The sequence below is a fragment of the Myxocyprinus asiaticus genome, chromosome 16, assembly GCF_019703515.2.
Source record: "Myxocyprinus asiaticus isolate MX2 ecotype Aquarium Trade chromosome 16, UBuf_Myxa_2, whole genome shotgun sequence".
Taxonomy (NCBI): Eukaryota; Metazoa; Chordata; class Actinopteri; order Cypriniformes; family Catostomidae; genus Myxocyprinus; species Myxocyprinus asiaticus.
The window spans coordinates 23,361,525-23,382,259 of record NC_059359.1 but is presented as its reverse complement, the minus strand read 5'-3'; the positions used below and the strand labels follow the sequence as shown (position 1 = coordinate 23,382,259).

The 20,735-nt window shown below is 38.2% G+C and overlaps 1 protein-coding gene across 4 annotated transcripts in view; it reads left to right on the top strand.

The window, feature by feature from the left end:
- Positions 1–20,735, top strand: part of LOC127453717 (band 4.1-like protein 4B) — a 44,109-nt gene that overhangs the window by 21,071 nt on the left and 2,303 nt on the right. The window contains exons 12-23 of one of the 4 annotated variants that reach the window (XM_051720336.1): positions 1,874–1,983; positions 2,180–2,210; positions 2,315–2,348; positions 2,622–2,737; positions 7,551–7,690; positions 8,624–8,724; positions 8,834–8,917; positions 9,503–9,567; positions 9,692–9,787; positions 10,385–10,435; positions 12,284–12,407; positions 20,380–20,477. In XM_051720336.1, the coding sequence (XP_051576296.1) occupies positions 1,874–1,983; positions 2,180–2,210; positions 2,315–2,348; positions 2,622–2,737; positions 7,551–7,690; positions 8,624–8,724; positions 8,834–8,917; positions 9,503–9,567; positions 9,692–9,787; positions 10,385–10,435; positions 12,284–12,407; positions 20,380–20,477 (1,050 nt within the window). Of the gene's footprint in view, positions 1–1,873; positions 1,984–2,179; positions 2,211–2,314; positions 2,349–2,621; positions 2,738–7,550; positions 7,691–8,623; positions 8,725–8,833; positions 8,918–9,502; positions 9,568–9,691; positions 9,788–10,384; positions 11,412–12,283; positions 12,408–20,379; positions 20,478–20,735 lie in introns of those variants that run through there. The other 3 variants (XR_007899449.1, XM_051720338.1, XM_051720339.1) reach the window with 3 other exon arrangements.

Sequence of the window (20,735 nt, the reverse complement as noted above, 5' to 3'; positions counted from 1 at the left end):
CGAATCCAGGGTGTGCTGAGTGACTCCAGCCAGGTCTCCTAAGCAACCAAATCGGCCCAGTTGCTAGGGAGGGTAGAGTCACATGGGGTAACCTCCTCGTGGTCGCGATTAAGTGGTTCTCGCTCTCAATGGGGCGCGTGGTAAAGTTGTGCGTGGATCGCGGAGAGTAGCATGAGCCTCCACATGCTGTGAATCTCTGCAGTGTCATGCACAGCAAGCCACTTGATAAGATGCACGGATTGATGGTCTCAGGAGCAGAGGCAACTGAGATTTGCCCTCTGCCACCCGGATTGAGGTGAGTAACCACGCCACCACGAGGACCTAGTAAATAGTGGGAATTGGGCATGCCAAAAAAAAAGTGCTTTAAAACCCTTGCATTCTATTCCATGTATCTGTTTCTGAATGCAAGAACGAGGCTTATGTAAACACCCTCTAAGAGACACATCAGATCAAAGCCACCTTAATTATACAGTGCTCCCTTAAAGGAATTGTTCACTCAAAAATTAAAATTCTCTCATTATTCACTTGCCCTGATGCCATCACAGATGTGTATGACTGTCTTTCTTCAGCAGAACACAAATGAAGATTTTTTAGAAGATCGAGCTCTGTCAGGTCCTTACACGGGTGCCAGCAATTTGACGGTCCGAAAGTCACATTTAGGCAGCATAAAAGTAATCTATGCGACTCCAGTTGATCAGTGAATGTCTTCTGAAGCGAATCGATAGTTTATGTAAAAAAACCTTGTAAAGTCTTATATAAAAACCTATTTTATATCTTATATAAAAAACTACGTAAAGTCGATAATTAAAATGTTTTTAATTTTAAATCAGCACTTCCATCCAGGGCTCTGATGCTGTTTGAAATGGCCAAAATCTCAAGTGACGTTCGTTCTTCTGTTGTAAATAAGCGGCGTTTCCGAGTTCTCGCGTGAACTCGACAACTTGCTTGCGTCACGCGACAGCTACATGATGAGTCAGCTGCTGGCAGGAAGCGCTTTTTAAAAGTTAATATTTTAATTATCAATTTATTTTTTTACACAAACATATCAATTTGCTTCAGAAGACATTCATTGATCAACTGGAGTCGCATGGGTTACTTGTATGCTTCCTAAATAGGACTTTTGGACTATCAAAGTGCTGGCACCCATGTACTTGCATTATAAGGACCCGACAGAGCTCTGTCTTTTTCTAAAAATCTTGATTTGCGTTCTGCTGAAGAAAGACAGTCATACACATTTGGGATAGCATCAGGGTAAGTGAATAATGAGAGAATTTTCATTTTCGGGTGAACTATACCTTTAAATGGATAGTTCACCCAAAAATGAAAATTCTCATCATTTACTCACTTTCATGCCATCCTAGATATGTGTGACTTTCTTTCTACTGCTGAGCACATACAAAGATTTTTGAAGAATATCTAAGCCCAATAGGTCCATACAATGCAAGTGAATGGTAACCAGACCTTTCAAACCAAAAAATCACAAAGGCAGCATAAAAGTAGTTAAAAGTACTTAAATATTTATCCGTTTAATATTTATCGCTTTTAAAGACATGGATTAAACCACTGGAGTCATATGGATTACTTTTATGCTGCCATTACATGATTTTTGGAGCTTGAAAGGTCTGGTCACCATTCACTTGCATTGTGTGGACCTAAAGAGCTGAGATATTCTACATCTGGGAAGGCATGAGGGTGAGTAAATGATGAGAGATTTTTCATTTTTGGGTGAACTATCCTTTTTAAGACCAATTGGTCGACAAGTCGATTTTGAAAATATGTAGTTTTGCAAATCTCTATCTCACGCATGCACAATTATTCTGGTAATGTATTTACAGTGATTCCAATTTTAAAAAAGTGTGTATTCTGTTTATAGTGGAAGGACTGAATATCAGGCCACACATAGTGGTAAAGTCAGGAGGGCGAGCACTTTTGAGAGAAGACCAAGTAAAAGATACCCATCACGAGCCCAGTCAATGGGCAAGGGTAGGTCTGTGTGCCATATGCTGTTTCTTTTATCAAAAATCCGCCTTATGTTTTTCCAGCTGCCCTCTGTACCTCTTGGGCAAAATCTCCATCTCAACACTGCATCAAACCCTACAGCTTTTAAATGCTTGTTCAGTGCAAATACCATGTCACATATAGAGTGTGGAATTTATATGACTGCTTTTGTCTTCCACAGCCATCACTCCGGCAAAACATCCACATCTAAGGTAAAGCTGCACACAGGATATACAGTAATACTTTGTGTTGCTACTTTAATAGTTTCTTTGTTATGCTTGTGTAATGAGAGCTTATTCTCTCTCTGCTCCGGTAGTGCTCAAACCAGCCCTGACCCAAGCTTACAACCGGTACTTTTTCTATATATCCTCATACCTTACATATGATTATATTTATAAAGAAATAGATGTGAGGGTTTATTAGCTATGTGTGGGCCATTTCCACTTCAAGCACAATCTAAAATGACATGCAGAAAAAAACATTTGTTTGGGGAGATAATCCATCATGATAAGCTTTTTAAATACACTGATATTTGGCACACTGAGTTCTTAATGCCCAAGTAATGAGTAAATGGCAAGAGATTTCACCTGTATGAATGAAAGCGTTTTTCTGTTTCCCTCTAGTATAAGCGCAACATTCCAATTGCACAGGAACCCTGGCAAAGATCACAACCGTCTAGTTTGACCCCTCCCTTGTACGTACAGCCAATAGAATTGGGACACGCTCCGCCACCACACAGGTATGCATTGGATTTCCAAAGGCCCAGTTTACACCTGTTATTAGGATCTGTCAGGGGTTATCCAATCGCAAGTGGTTAGCCACACTTGTGTAAAATTGGGGGAGAAGGGGGCGCATGTCCCTCCTTGTTTATATATTTTTATCAACGCTGAAAATAATTTCATTTGAGATACCTTGCAATTGCGTGGCTGTGAGTCTGCCATATTGAGACAAAAAAACTGAAGTCCCCCCTCCGTGAACGAGTTGGTATCGCCCAACCAGACGGCGGTGTCACGTGGTACCTGTTACTTTTCTCAGCGCTGGCCAGGATGCATGAACTCAGTCGTTTATTATTACTGGATGAGGATTTAAAAAAATGCTTTTATAGATAATGCTGAGGCAGATTTTCATTCACAGGTATGAATACTTGCAATTATCAGTTTTTATTAAAAATAACTATCCATTGTAAAATGTCTCCAAATGGATATAAAGCATTCTTAGATTTAAATGCGGATGCATGGAGGATTCGGTTTTGAAGGGTCAAGCACCCCCTACAGGAATAAAACTCACAAGACAGTCAGCGGCTGACAATGTGCAATTTTGGTCTGTAGGTCTGTGGCCCACACAAAATTTTCATATGAATTAAGAAAACATGAAATACATCACATGTATTTGATCTACTTGTATATCATGTATTGATATACTGTACATCGCTGTTATATGTGGAGTCAGTGAAGATGTTAAAGGCGTCCATAGAAATGATCAGTTGTATTTCATGGTGAGGAACGCAGACAGGCATTTCAGATGAGCAGGTAAGAATTGTAACTTTCTGAATTTTGTTTCTGAAACTTTAACCCTAATGGTTTTTCTGAATGTTTGATATGATACAGTGTATAAATATTTAAGAGTATGCATTGAATTAGGGATGACACGATTATACGGTTAATTTAATTGTAAGAATTTAAAATCCATGGTTAAAAACCGTGAAATGCTTTATTTACACGTGGCAAAAATATTATATATAATGTATATAATATAAGAGTTTTTTGTAAGATTTTGTAAGCCTAAATGGGAAAACTCTTGTGCCTGTGTGGGTACTGGTGCTGTTGCTATGGTTACGAACAGTGGCCGCGTGGTGCTTTAATGGCCAGGTGTCACGAAATGAACTTTCAATTCACATGAAACTGAAGCTTAAGCACACGAATTCCAAAATATAACAGAGGAATTTGATCTACCAGACGCATATCCATCAAAAAAGCAACTTAAATCGGCTGTTTGGCAGTGACTGACTGAAGATAACAGATATAAACAAGCAGACAGAAGTCATAGAAAGACACACATTCTACAAATGGGACAGGATGATCCACTAATCATCCAACAATAAACTAGTAAGGTTAATATTTGCAGTTGTGGTGATTTTAAAGTGATGAATTAAAGATACCACTTTTTGTAATGTTTAAGCGTGCTGACAGCGCGCAGTGCATTTGCGTGCTATCAGCGAGTAAACTTTGAAAAGTTGCGTCTTAAATTATCCTCATTATTTAAAGCATTGCTTCTGTACAAATTCACAGCATAAAACAATAAATGTCAATTTTAGTCATGATCGGACTTTAAATTGCCTGCTGTAAGCAATGTTCCCGTTATTATTCGTAGTCCAAAGGTTTATTTGTAAGGTGTTGTGGACTGTATTTAGAGTCTGTTGCTGGTTCTTTATGTAACAGTTTAATGCCATGAACTACATGTTGTGCATTCACACTAATCTAACATTTACACTTTTGAAGCACTTTGGTTACTGAGCTCGGGATGCACATAAGCAGTGTCATGCCCTAGATTGGAGCATCTCTTATTAGCATCCACATAACCCCCAGAAATACGTCCACTTAGACGTTTAGACAGTTGTTATGTGATATGCATTTTTGCATCAGTGCTGTTGTATAATAAGCAAATGTGCTAATAATTGTAAAACCGGTTTAATGGTAATCTAACCATCAAAAACTCACACCACAGCATCCCTACATTGAATATACTTTATGTATCTTATTTATCTTGTCTGCCAGACCCACATTTGGTCCCCCTCAATGTTCAAACCAAATCTATGCCATTGGTCAGCCAATAACACATTGCTTTTCACACCTAGTAGTAGCATCTCAAATGCACCTCTTGCGACTACAAAAAAATGGCAATCAGATATACTAGAATTTTAATCTAAGCACAAACTTGATGTTTTAAGTAGAATTCCCAGTTATTTTCAACCTTGTCTCGCAGAATTAACGTTACTATAACAAAAGTTTTGCAAACTAAGTTTTGCGTGCCGCTTTCTAGATTTTGCTGCAGTTTCCTGGTGAAATTTACACTAGAGGCACTACAACAACTGCCTTTTATTCGCTTTCACAAAAATCATGGGCAATATGGCTGTTTATGACTTTATAAATACTCTAACGCATCGTTTAAAAAAATGAAACATTTTAATGCTTGTATTACAGACCCACCTACATTTACACACACATTCCAGCATGATTAGCTTGCTTTCTAGCTCACCTGATGTTGGACTTTGGACTCTGAGACCGAGCCTCGAGACCAGCCAAGGACACTCAGAGTGAAAGTGAAGCGAAAGTGCCATAGTAGCGAAATGAAATGATGTGGTTGTTTCAGTAAATGTGCTTTTCATGTCGAATTTGCTTTTAAAACATTGTCGGTTAGGTTTATTGTGATCTGGTCACAAAACGTTTTGAACCCAGTTTGCACCTTTATTTAGCGTTGTCCACCTGTGATTGGATCACACGAGACAGATCTTAAAGGAACAGTACACCCAAAAATTTATATTTTGTCATGTTGTTCCAAAGCTGCATGACTTTTCACTCTGTGTAACACAAAAGATGTTAAGCAGAATTTTTTCCTCAGTCACCATTTACTTTTATTTTACGGAAAAAATTTGCAACGGAAGTGAATGGTGACTGAGGCAAAAATTCTCCTTTGTGTTCCACTGAAGAAAGAAAGTAATACGTGTTTAGAACAATGTGAATTTTAATTATAGGTTGAACTATCCCTTTTATACCAGGTTTAAATTGGGTCTAAGATGAAACCTGTGCCAGTATTTCAGTTCCTGTTAAAATTTGAAAATGTAGGCTGATGCCAGTGTGCATGTGTGTTCTCATCTATTTCACTTGCATGTGAACGTTTGTCTGATTTAGACCCTCCAATGTGGACAGATCCCCTGTGAGCAGTGGTGGGTTTGAGAGAAATGTGATAGAGCGCAGTGGCAGGAGTGTGTCTGTGGTGCACAGAGACAAAGTTATGACTGCACTATGAGCGTGTGAGAGCTGCTCACCTCACTAAAAGAGACCACTGAACATTCCATGGCACCCTCATCCAATCACAGTCAGTTTGTCATCCTGCTACATCACAAACCCAACCCGTCTCAACTGCAGGACTCTCATACATATTCATATTGTTTGTGATCATCCATCATTTTACAAATGTACCCTGAGATGTCTAAAAAGCAAATTCTGTATATATGGACCTGTGTTTGTTTATAGCTTTTAGTTCTCTGTCGTCATTCAGTGATTAAAATGTTTGCCTTATGATGAAATCTAGAACAAGCAAATTATCTATGATAATTATCATGATGTCAGGATATGTAACTGCTGCTGTATTCTAGAGCAGGGTTGCTCAGTTGTGCTGCTGGGGTTTAGCTTTAACTCTACTCAAACACATCTGACCCAGCTAATTAAGTTCTTAAAAATTGCATTCAAATGTGATTCAATCTCTAGAAGCAAGATTGAGCAGCATTGCTGTAGAGACTTATTTGAAATATGATTTATTTTATCATTTTAGTGTATTGGATTGTCTGACTTACGGTAGATCTGTTCATGTTGGTACGCCTGCTTATCAAAGTTTACTTAAGTGAGAATCAGTTATATGATATCATGCCAATTACCTCACTGTTTACAAACAGTTCATTCAAGCATACTAATGCCTTTAAAAAAAAAAATGCTTAATTCTCCTTGAAACATTTGAAAGAACTTTTCAAAGTGTCAAAGGAATAGTTCACGCAAAAATGAAAATTCTTACTTTCATATTGTTCTAAACCCATATGACTTTCTTTTATCCATGAAACACAATAGGATATATTAGAGAAATTGATAGCCTCAGTCACCATTCACTTTCATTGCATCTTTTTTTCTATACAATGAAAGTGAAGGGTGACTGAGGCTGTCTATCCCTAATACAGTATTCTACCTAAAATGTTCCATTCAAGAAATAAAGTCAACAAGGTTAGGAGTAACATAAGTGTGAGTAAATGATGACAGAATTGTAATTTTTAGGTGAACTATCCCTTTAAGTCAGACACTTTATCAGTGCCTTGTGGTTGGTCATCAAAATCTGTTAAGTTATAGCAAGGGAAGGGGGCTTTTAATGATTCCAGACTGCTGCAATGAGACCTGCCTAAATAAATGTGTTGTTTACACTAATCGATTCCCTTTTTTTATTGATTACATTAACCCTTGACATTTGTTTCTTATTTTTGTATTAACATTTGCACTCAAAAAGGGTTTTCCATTTCTATATAATAACATAATTTGTGTAAACATTTGTTGTTGGTCCATCCATTGAAGTTAGTTTCATAAGCAGACATTTTTATCCTATTAGAAACCTGTGTATGTATGTTTCAGCATGTCGTTTTGCCATGGTTATTCATAACATGCCGTATGATGCTCGGGTTTGCATGTTTTCTCTCTTATTTTTCTATGAGTGTGCCAACCTCTAATACAACACAAATGTGGAGCGTTCATATGTACTATTGTTGTTGGTCTCATTTTTTCGCTGTTTTGTAGTTTCCCTTTGAGCAGTGCAGACACTCAGAGGTTTAGTGTGGAAGAGAATGAAGCTCCTCCTTTTGGAAATATCCATCGCTGCTACCATCACCATGGGTACGAAAAACAGGAAGCCCTGTGCCTCACAACAGCTAAACCTAGTAAGTCTCGACAAAATCACTTGAGTGGCATTTACAGGGATCTAAGTGAATGGTGAGTTAAAGGAAAAGTTTACCCAAAAATGAAAATTATTTCGTTATTTGCTCACACCCATACTTCCAAACCCGTATTGCTTATTTTCTTCCGTGGAACACAAAAGGTGAATTTTTGAAGAGTTTCCTGGCCACTCTTGTACATATAATGAAAGTGAAGAAGGACTGGGGCTGTCAAGTCGAAGAAGTAGAAGTGGTCCATACAACTCGTGCTATATTCCAAGTCTTCTGAATCCTTATGCTTAGTGTGAGGAACAGGCCAAATTTAGGTTGTTATTCACTAATAATCTTGATATCTACGTTAGCTCTCCTTGGCACGTTCGTAAGACAAGTAACGATGTCCAATTCATGAACTAATCATCCTTTTGAATTGAATCTTTTCAACTAATTGGTTGATCCAGTTCAGAAAACTGGTCTGAATGATTTGTTCCCTAATTGTATTGATATGGTTCTCGAGCTCAACTCACTGACTCAATGATCTGGTCGCAGCAGGCAATCCACTGGAGGGGAAGATTATGAGTGAATAACAACTTAAATTTTGGTGTGTTCCTCACACAAAGTATGGCTTCAGAAGACTTGGACTATATAGCGCACGAGCTGTAAGGGCCATCTTTATGATACTTTTATTATGTTTTCTTGTCATTTTGGAGCTTGACAGCTCCAGTCCTCATTCACTTTCATTAAATAGAAGAGAGTGGCCAGGATATTCATCAAAAATTGTCCTTTTGTGTTCTACAAAAAAAAGAAATTAATACAGGTTTAAATGAAGGTGAATATATGATGAGAGAATGTTTATTTTTGGGTGAACTGTTCCTTTGAAATCTTTACATTTTAATGTGATACAGTTCAGAATATGTATGCTGATGAGTTTGTTTACATCAGAAGCTTGGGTCGTGTCTCCTGGACGCAAAGATTTGCACAGTCAGAACCAGTTGGAAGCGGAACCAGCACCTTGGCCAGCCCTCCATATCAACATAGACATGGTCAGTTAAAGGGAGATTACGATCTCCCAGAACAAACAAAAGAATTGATGAGGTTATCTATGGCTGCCATATGAATAAGCATGTAATTGTCCCTCATAACCACATACAGGTAGAGGAAAAACCATTGTCTGAGAAAAGTCTTCCTTGCTCCCCTGCGGTTCAACAGGAACAGCTCAAGAGCAACATCTCCAAAGTAAGCCCTCTCACTTACAGAATGCTTGAATATGACACAATGTGTTCACAAAAGCTGATGCAAAGTTCACTTCTAGAACTTTTTAACCAGTACTAGATGTTTTGGAATATGGTTACCTAGTTTGATTAGGTCCCCAGTAGCTAAGTGGTCTAAAATCTCTAAGTTGACGAAGACCAGGTCATCCTCAGCAGGGCCTGAGAGCTCCCACAATATTCAGATTAGTGGTTGACTGATGGGTTTTTAATTGTTGATTCCTATATTTGCACATTTGGTACACCCATTTTTGAATGCGGTTACAGTCTTGGATCCCAGTCCCACCAGCTGGTAGCCCAGTATGTCAACCACCCAAATCAGCTTAGACCAGCTAATGACTAGGTACCATGTAAAACCAGTTGCAACTTTAAGCTGTTTTAGCTGGATTTTCCAGCAGGAGAACAAATACAGTACCAGTAATGCCTAGCTTTACACTGGGAAATTATAATGGTATAAACCCATCTATAAATGTATACCTTAAGGTTGCAGAATAAGTATATGTGTAGTAGTGAAGTGATGCATAATTCTGTGCTCTGTTCTCTCCTTTTGTAGCGTGCCACCCAGAGTGATAGTGGAACATCAAAGGGGAATTCTTCAAGTGGAGACCAAACTGACAGGTGAGAATAGCAGGACTCTGGAAGTTGGCATATGTCTCACATGGTTTTCAAGCATTTTTGAAACTGTACAAATACTGTGTCGCTGTCTGTGTGTTTTATTCACTGACTTTGTACTTTAAATCAGGTATCCCAGCTCCTCACAGGATTCAGGCTCAAGCAGTCTGAATACAGAGAAGCCAAGGGTGGACCGGCGCAAACGCCTCGTCCGGCAGTTCAGCTTGTGAGTTACTAGGGGGAGGGTCTAAGCCATTCCACACACAACTCCACAATTTACTTAGCAGATGCCATTAGAATTAGATGCATGGAGCCACAAACTAAGTGTAACAGTGTTGTAGTCGAGACCAGCTCCTCCGAATCCAAGTCCAGTCCAAGACAAGAGAAGGTCGAGTTCGAGTCAAGATGGAGACCAGAAAAGGGTCGAGTACGAGTCAAGACCGGAGAGGGCCAAGTCTGAGTCAAGACTGAGACCAGTAAAGGCAGAGTCTAAGACAAAAGTTTTTTTATTAATGTATTAAATAGTTTAAAGAACTATAGGCACATATATCAAATAAACCTAATTTATTATTTGAACATTTAACATTTCTGCTTTACAAAATACAGTATAAATGTACAATAACTAAAATGGGCCTAATAACCAAACAATAATGTATTAAATATGACAATGTGATATAAACATTTACATTCAATTTGTTAACTTTCCTCAATTACACTACTATTTCTCATTCATTATAAGACAACTAAGCATTTCTGCTTACCTTTGCCTGCAAGATTTCATTTCGGGGTACGTACAGAAACCTTTTTTTTCTCTCTCTTCCAGAAACCATTCAATTCTGATGACATTGAGAGAAGTATTTTTACATTTTCTTCAGTATGTGTAGCATTCATGTAACTAATGGCTAAAGTATTTCTAAAAGACTAGAGGCCGTTCAGACCAACGTAGTGCAATGAACCCAGATAGCACATGTACGTCTCTCTGAGATTTCTGTTTTAGATCTTTTCATCTGGAAAGCATCTAACATCTGCTAAATATCTTAAAAAGGGGCTTGGGTAGCTCAGCGAGTAAAGACGCTGACTACCACCCCTGGAGTCACGAGTTCGAATCCAGGGCTTGCTGAGTGACTCCAGCCAGGTCTCCTAAGCAACCAAATTGGTCCAGTTGCTAGGGAGGGTAGAGTCACATGAGGTAACCTCCTCGTGGTCGCTATAATGTGATTCTCTCTCTCTGTGTGACGCATGGTGAGTTGTGCGTGGATGCCGTGGAGAATAGCGTGAAGACTCCACACATGCTATGTCTCCGTGGTAACGCGTTCAACAAGCCACGTGATAAGATGCGTGGATTGATGGTCTCAGATGCGGAGGCAGCTGAGATTCATCCTCCGCCACCCAGATTAAGGCAAGTCACTACGCCACCACGAGGACTTAGAACATTGGGAATTGGGCATTCCAAATTGGGGAGTAAAAGGTGAGAAAAAAAAACAAAAAAACAACAACATCTTAATAAGATCTGATTTGCAATCATTCTAAATCATAAAAGTTTTATTTGTGGAATGTCTTATTGGCATCCGAGACATATTTATTGACAAACATCTTGTAGACATATTGCAGATGAGCAAACAACGTCAGATGTAAACATACACATCAAATAGACGTCTGGGTTTTGTACGTGTGCTGTCAGGGAAAAGAGTATAACACATGTGTCTCGACATGTTTTTAATGGTTGATATTCTTTTTAACTTGACAAAAGAACTGGTGTTTGGTGTGAACAACCCCTGTCAACGAGACACAGTACCAATGGAAGTTTCTCAAAGTTACTTCTCAAAAAAGCAGTCTTTTGTTGACTGTAGGTAAATATCCACTTTATCCAACGAATGAATCAGACTGAATAGCCAATCGATTCAGATCTTTTTGCTAACCTGTTTGGCCAATTTGCTGAAAAGAACCGACTGAATAGAAGAATTAATTTGTGAACTGGGCATTACTCATTCCGATTCTACTCAGCAGATTGAAATGCAGGACATGATGTGAAGATCTCTGATATTGTCAGTCAAAAATGTTTGTCAGATAAGACGAAGCTTTTCACTGTATATTTTTTGAAAAGAGACTCAACTGGACTCTGGGTTAAGTCCGAGTCCACACTTGCTTAAGTTCGAGTCAAGACCGAGTCAAATTGCTCATGAGTCCATGACAAGACGAGTCCGGTCTCGAGTACTACAACACTGAAGTGTTATATATATATATATATATATATATATATATATATATATATATATATATATATACACACACACACACACACTCACACAGTATATATAACTATGTATACATCTGCAAGCTTGAAAAATAAAACAAAAATTTATCTAGGACCCTTTCCTCGCTTCCTCATCTAATTCTCAAAAACTAATGATCATGCATGTAATAAGTATCGCATATAAAATTTACTTAATTAAAAAATATGACCCAAATAGTCTTTGATTTAAATTCAAAATATCAAAGTAAATAATGTTAACTTGATGAGTTTATAAATTCTAAAGATTCTTACATATGAAATCTTAAACATATAAAAAATGATTCATAATATTCAGAATGTCAGATTTCTTAAGCAATCAGAAAAATATTATGAACCTCTTATTATGATATTATGGTTGTAACAAGGGTATGTTTTTTTTAGTTTTTACTGTGAGGCCTCTCTTGAATTATAATGTCATTTGTCCCATAGTAACCATAGTGATGAAGATGACCTTCCAGAGGCACTTGCAGCCATATCCTCCCAGTGCAGTTTGGGAAAATCCACGTCAAGCAACTCATTGGACAAACAAGTCCAGCCACCAATTTACCCACCGGTAACATTTATGATTCTCCCTCATTAAATATAATGATGGTAAATCTATTCTTAAAGAGAGAGTTCACAGAAACATTTAAATTCTGTCATCATTTACTCACCCTCATGTTATTCTAAACCCCTATGATTTTCTTTCTTCTGTGGAACACAGATGGAGATGCTTGGCAGAATATTAGCCTCATTCACCATTCATTTTTCATTGCATCAGTATGAAAAAAAAGATGCAAAGTGAATGGTGACTAGCATTCTGCCAAGCATCTTGTTTTGTGTTCCATGGAAAAAGAAAGTCATATGGGTTTAGAAAAACATTTTTTTTTTTTTTAAATCATTAAAGGAATATTCCTGTTTTAATACATGTAAAGCTCAACTGACAGCATTTGTGGCATAATGTTGATTACCACAAAAAATAATTTTGACTCATTTTTATAAAAAAAAAAAAAAAAAAAAAAAAGTGAAAATTGAGGGTACAGTTAGGCACTTACAATGAAAGTGAATGTGGGCCAATTTTTGGAGGGTTTAAAGGCAGAAATGTGAAGCTTATTTTATAAAAGCGCTTACATTAATTATCCTTTTAAAACTATTATTTGAACTGTAAAAACATTTATATTGTCATTTTTATGGATGTTTAGGGTTAATGCTATTACATTGTCATGGCAACAAAGTTGTAAAATTGGATATAACTTTACAAAGAGATGGTTAGTAAGTGATTTTCACACTAAAATCATGTTAACACGCATACTGTGTATGTCTTGTGGCTATACTTTTGAAACAGTGAGCATTTAACGTTTATGGATTGGCCCCATTCACTTCCATTGTAAGAGCGTCACTGGAAAAAAGATTTTTGCTCACATTTGTCACATTGGAGTCAAGGGAGTAATCAAACACGCTCACTTAAACCGTCCTCATATCATGTAGTGCTGGAAAAAAACAAATCGGTTCTTTCGGGCAGTAATATTTACTATTATGTAAATTTTATTAAAATTATTTAAATAAACAATTCCCCTATATCTGTCATTTGGAACTCGAATTCATTTTAGTGAATCATTTATTTCGGGCAGTTCATGTAAATGAACTAGTTCAAATAAATGATTCACTTGAGGCCTGCGCAGCCTCAAAGGGACTTTGACTTCTTTTTTGAAAAGTTTAGTTAATTCCTGCTAGTTATTACTATATTTGTATTCAGTAATATAAAATAGGGTGTTTTCTATTTTTTTTTCCATGCTACCACGGTTACACGTGTGTAGGTTGTATTTTGGCTTCGCTATACGCAACGCAGAATTTAAATTAATTTAAACCAACTGAATACTGTTCGAAACACTCTAAACTGTAATTTAAAAGAATAGTTCACCAAAAATGAAAATTCTCTCATAATTTTACTCACCCTTATGCCATCCTGGATGTGTATGACTTTCTTTCTTTTGCAGAACACAAACAAAGATTTTTAGAAGAATACAAGACATCTTTTAAATATAAAAATTATAATTATTTTATTTTTTCGATTATTTGTCTTTATCTTAGTATACATTTTGGTTGGTTCATAAGTATTTTTTTAATCATTCTTATTTTATTTATTTTTTCTTCACCTGTACTTTTCTTTATGACTCAGTGATTGTATTTATACATTGTTCGATCAGTGTAATTTTGCACATCTTATTGAACATTTTATATAGAAAAAAATCCACAGTTTTAGCACAATTTGTGGACTTTTCAGACAGTCCCTTACCACATCCTCCACAGTATTAGCACATTTTAGCACAGAGTGTGGACTTTACAGACAGTCCCTTACCCACCGTAGGTAAAATGTCCAACTTGTATCAATGTTAAATTAGCAATCTGGAACGATTTCACCATGACGCCATCTGACCAGCTTAAATACTTCGCATCATTTCATCTTTAAATACGGGAATATCCTGTATTTTACGGGATGGGTGGCAACCCTATGTTTGGACCACTCAACATGTTTGGCAGACATGGGTCAATGGTTATCAGTACATAGATTTATTATGCAAAATTTTATTATAACATGGTTGGCAGTGATTGGATGATGGCCATTACTTTGAATTAAAATGATTTATCCAGCTTAACAGAAAATGTAATGTCTGTAATGTCTCAAAAACATGAATAACCAACACTCCTGGAAACAAACAATTTGTTGAAAAAAAAAAAAAGCGGTGATGATCTTGGGGTGCTTCAGCAAGGCTGGAATTGGGCAGATTCATCTTTGTGAAGGACTTATGAATCAAGCCACGAACAAGGTTATCCTGGAAAAAAAAACTTGCTTCATTCTGCACTGACAATGTTCCCCAGCTCTGAGGATTGGTTTTTCAAGCAGGACAATGCTCCATGCCACACAGCCAGGTCAATCAAGGTGTGGATGGAGGACCACCAGATCAAGACCCTGTCATGGCCAGCCCAATTTTCAATCTTCAGTCCTGAACCCCACTGAAAACCTCTGGAATGTGATCAAGAGGAAGGTGGATGGCCACAAGCCATCAAACAAAGCTGAGCTGCTTGAATTTTTGTGCCAGGAGTGGCATAAAGTCACCCAACAGCAATGTGAAAGATTGGTAGAGCGCATGCCAAGACGCATGAAAGCTGTGATTGATAATCAGGGTTGGGGTCACTGACACCATGCGAGAAGCAGACGTGTGAGCGGCTAGCTCTGCGCACTTTGCTTTTTTTTTTTTTTATTATTTTCATGTTATAACCAGTGAGATTTGATACACCCAGTTACATATTTGCTCTTTGAGGTAAACATGGCAAAGAAGTCAAAATACTCAGACTCTGGAGACATTAAAAGACACTTACGTGCTCAAGCTGAGGCCTCTGATGGGACTGCGAGCCAGGGACTCGATTTGGACAGCACGTCGGGAGATGAAATCCAGCGTCAACTGTCCAACATCTTGGTGATGCTGACGAAGGTTGTTGCTGACTTGGAGGATCTCGCTGTAATACGTCGATCGATTACGGCGATGGAAACAAAATTCCCTGAGTTGGTCACAAGAGTGACAGATGTTGAGAAACAACTTGATTACCTGGAATCATCAGAAAGGGAATTATCCGCTAATCCGCCCGTGTCCAAAACAGACTTGGAATTTATTTTGGAAAAACTGGAAGATCTCAAAAATAGGAATTGAAGGAACAATATTCGAATTGTTGTAATTCCTGAACATGAAGAGGGCAGAGACATGGTGAAATTCCTAGACGAGCTCTTCCCGAGTCTGCTCGACATAACAGGCCATAAGCTGGAAATCGAGCGAGCTCGCAGATCTGCTGAGGGAGACATCAATTCTGGCCAAATTTCTGAGATCATCTGATAAAGATCTCGTGTTGCGCCAGGCGAGGAGCAAAGGAAAGATTTCTTGGAAGAATCACAATATTTTCTTGTTCCTGGATTTTGCAAATTCTACAAGAGAAAAACGCGATCAGTTCAAGGAATGTAAGAAACTCTTACATCAACGGAAGATCGCTTTTGCACTGTTGTTTCCGGCCAAACTGAGACTAGACCCCAAGGATGACAGCAAAGTAAAGTATTTTTATGCCCCAAAAAGGCACTGGCCTTCATACAAACTATGGGTGAGGAAACCATTGGCCGTTTCTTATGTGAATGGACTGACTCCCTGTTCAGTATCTCGACTGTCTAAGGAAGCTGGGCGCCATTTTTTTGTTTCTTTCTGCGTTGGCTCTGCCTAGCTGCTGGAGTTTGACACTCCAAGAAACTTTTGCATTGACGGAAGATCACTTTTACACTGAAGTTCCCAGCCAGATTGAGAATAGACACTATGGATGACTGCAAAATATCTACATGCTCCCATATAGGACGTCTTTTATAAAGTTGACGGACTGAGTAAGTCATGATGTTTTTTTTTTTTTATGCGGCCTCCGAGTGAATTTGACTCTGGACCTTCCGAGGAACCGGGATGCCCGTTTTGTTTCTTTATGTGCTGGCTCCGCCTAGTGGCTGGAGTTTGTTTTGTGGAATGACACTCCTTTGGGTCAGCTGTGGATGAATCTGATGGTTCTTTGTGCTTATGCCTCCTGTTGGCTGGAGTTTGTTTTGTGGAGTAATTTTAATCTGCTGCACTCAAAACAGCCTGCTCGCTGAACAATTGTCTGTCTGTCCGAGGAAACTGAATGGCTTTATATCAGCTGGAATTTGTTTTGTGGAGGAACACACCTTCAAGACAGTTCTGTGAATGAATCTATGTGTTCTTTGTGTTTATTCTGCCAGTTGGCTGTGGTCTGTTTTACAAAGTATTTTCTGTTATGTAATTTTGCCTCACAAAATTTGTATTTTGAGCAATCCGATGGCAAAGTTGTCGCAGGGGTTCTCGCATGCATTTATGGACTCTTTGTGTTTAGAGGGATTGACGCCGGTTGGCGCTGTCGTGCGCGGGGTTAATGCGCACGTTTTTCTTTTTCTGTTTGTTTTGTTCAGGGGGAATTTTGGGGTTTGATTGTTGCATTAATGGGGAATGTGGTCTGTATAATCTTGCTTTTGACACACAATTTTTTTTTTTATTATATCAATATGTTGATTGTTAATATGAGTGGATTATCTCTCTCCACATGGAATGTCAATGGGTTGGGGCACCCCATAAAAAGAAGGAAGGTTATTTATTTTCTTAAGCGTAAGAAATATGATATTGTGTTTCTTCAAGAAACGCATCTTTCCCCACAGGAAGCTGAAAAATTTGGGAAGATATGGGGTGGGCATGTTTTCTTTAGTGCTGGCTCAAGTAAGAGTAGGGGAGTAAACATCTACAATTCAAATTTCTCAAACAGATTAAAGATAAAATAGGAAGAGTCATTGTTGTTCTAGCAGACATTCAGGGGCAAAGGTTGATTTTTGGCTAATATTTACGCACCTAACGCTGATGATCAGGGCTTTTTTGTAGATCTTGAAGGGATGTTGCAAACCACTGTCACCCCTCATGATATAATATTGGGAGGAGACTTTAATTTATTGATGGACTCAATCCTCAAAACCATAGTGAAGCAAAAGTGTGTAAGCCCCCAAGAGTAACAGTGACACTTCACAGGATGTGTAAAAATCTTGGTCTTGCAGATATTTGGAGACTTTTGAACCCATCTGGTAGGGACTATACATTTTTAAGATTTATTCTAGAATAGATTTTATATATATAATATCTCTAAATCTCTCATTTCATCTGTTGTTGACTGCTCAGTTGGAAACATATTAGTCTCAGATCACGCCCTGCTGAGTTTAGAGATGTTGCCACATACAGAGAAAAAGAAATCATATAGTTGGCGCTTTAATGTATCCCTTTTCCAACAAATATTAAAGACTGAAATCAATGTTTACATGGAGACCAACTGGTCCTCAGTATCCTCTGTGGCCGTGGCTTGGGAAGCACTTAAGGCAGTTCTTAGGGGTCGGATCATACAGAATGCCTCATTCACCAAAAAATCCAAAGGCACGAGAACTCGTGGAGTTGGAAGAGAATATTAAAAGTGCCGAGGCAGAGCTGAAGCGCTGAATGTCGTCTGATGGCCTCAGAGAACTGACCCGATTTAAATACAGATATAATACTATTTTGTCGTGGAAAGTGGAATTTTGGTTGTTCAGGGCAAGACAGTCATACTTTGAGTCGGGGGACAAAGCAGGGAAGCTTCTGGCAAGATATAAAAAAACAGAGAGGGTTTTTTTTCTACCATTCCCTCAGTGAAATCTTCTGGTGATGAAATTTTTTTACCTCAGCCATTGATATTAATAATGCTTTTAAAGAGTTCTATCTTGATTACTATAGTTCCACATCTTCGTCTGCTGATGAAGATATTAGAAAATTTGTGGAACCATTAGAACAACCTAAACTGACAACTGAGCAAAAAAATTATCTTGATTCTGAAATAACCTTGAAGGAGCTTGATGAGGTTATTAAGGCCTTGCCTTCAGGCAAAGCTCCGGGGCCAGATGGTTTTGCCGCTGATCTTTTGCTGCAGAACTCGCCCCACTTTTGTTAGAAGTTTATATGGAATCATTAAAGAATGGAAAGCTTCCACCAACCATGACACAAGCCCGGATCAGTCTTAAAAAGGACAAAGATCCAAGCGAGTGTAAGAGTTACCGTCCAATTTCCCTGATCGGCTAATCGATTAAGTAAAGTTATGACATCTCTTATACATATAGATCAGGTGGGGTTTATTAGGGGCCGCAGCTGTTCTGACAACATTAGGCGTTTCATCAATATTATGTGGTCAGTGGTGAATGATCAGACTCCGGTCGCTGCCATCTCACTTGATGCCGAAAAGGCATTTGATATGGTAGAATGGGATTATTTTTTTAAGATTTTGGAAATATATGGGTTCAAGAGTACATTTATTGGTTGGATTAAGTTACTTTATAGACACCCTGTAGCAGCGGTACAATCAAATGGATTAATTTCAGATTATTTTACTCTGAATAGGGGCACTCAGCAGGGTTGCCCTCTTTCCCCATTATTGTTCTGTCTTGCCCTGGAACCATTAGCAGCTGCGATAAGAAAGGAGGAGGATTTTCCAGGGGTGGTAGCGGGAGGTGTGGCGCATTAGCTTGTGCATTACGCAGATGACATTTTATTATTCGTCACTGACACTACTAGATCTATGCCTTGCCTCCACAGAATTATTAATTCCTTTTCTAAGTTTTCAGGATACAAAGTCAGTTGGTCTAAATCCGAAGCTTTGGCGCTGACAGCATACTGCCCAGTAACGGCTTTCCAGCCAGGCACTTTCCAGTGGCCCAAGCAGGGCATTAAGTATTTGGGCATTTTATTCCCAGCAAAATTGTGTGATTTGGTTAGTTAATTTTGACCCCTTAATAAAATGGTTTTCGAGCGATGTGGACAGGTGGGCTTCATTGCATTTATATATGATCGGGAAAGTTAATGTTATTAAAATAAATTGTATTCCAAAATTCAGTTACTTGCTGCAGTCTCTCCCTAGATGTATCCTCTCTATTTCAAGCAATTTGATAGCATAGCAAAGTTCTTCATTTGGAAAGGTAAGCGTCCCAAATTACATTTCAATAAGTTACATAGGCCGATTGACAAAGGTGGGCTAGGCCTACCCAAGATTTTATTTTATTATTATGCTTTCAGTCTCATAGACATTTGGCTCATTGGTCGCTTCCACTTGAGAGAGCCCCTCCCTGGTTTTGTTTTGAACAGGAAGTTCTCGCCCCTATTTCACCATTGCAGAGTCGCTCTATCAAATTAATCGAAGTTAAGTTATACCCCGTTATCTCGCATTTGAACTCGGTATGGACAAAAGTGTCCAGAGTGTTAATTCAGACATTTATTTAAATGTTGCCTTGAGCATATGGCTGAACCCCAAATTATGCATCAACAAGTCCCCTTTTTGCTGGTCAGAATGGATTGGGAGGGGGGTTACTACACTCTGTGAGATCCTTTCAAAATTTGTTAAACTTTTTGGGATTCCCAGATCTCAGTTCTAGAAGTATTTACAGTTGCGGCAGCTGCTTTGTACTGTTTTTGGGAGTGGTTTACACCCCCCTTAAGCGGCAGGAGAAATGTTGTCAGTACTTTATAGAATAAAACATACATTTTCATTTTACTCAGACACATACCTATAAATAGTAAATCCAGAGAAACAGATAATTTTGCAGTGGTCTCTTAATTTTTTCCAGAGCTATATATATATATATATATATATGTATATATGTATGTGTGTATAAGTAACAATGGTTAATATTGTGGTTACTATGGTTTTAATACAAATACCATAAACTATTACTTTAGTAAAACCATGGTTATTTTGTGTAAGGGAACACCACCCTAATTAAACTGAAATATATATATCATCTGATTATTATATAAAATAATTTTCTTCTTTTAAATAACTTTAATGTAGTTGGTTACTTTTTGTTAGTAGCTTGTAGTGTAGCTAACTACTTTTCTAAAAGAGTAGCTTGACTGTAGCGAAATACATAGACCTTTGCTTTCTCTCCATAGCAGAAGGATGCTCCACGGTTGGAGCGATGTGACAACTCCCCACACTTCTATCCAAGTCCAGTACCTCACCTGCTACCCTATTCTACACACACAGAAAGGTAATACATATTCACAACAATCAGGTTATTTTCAAAATGCTGTATGATTCTATTTTTTTAGTCTTTTTTTTATTTTTACTATTTGTTTTCTCCACTAACTCTGTCTATCTGCCTTTTTGTCTCCAATTATTCATATTTTTCTCTCTGTATGCATGTTTGCCCATTTTTCTTTCCATCTGTTGACGTGGGTCTTGATGTGTTTTTTTTCTCTCTCTCTGATGGTTCCCATCCTTGCATTTCTCTTCATCCATCTGTGCT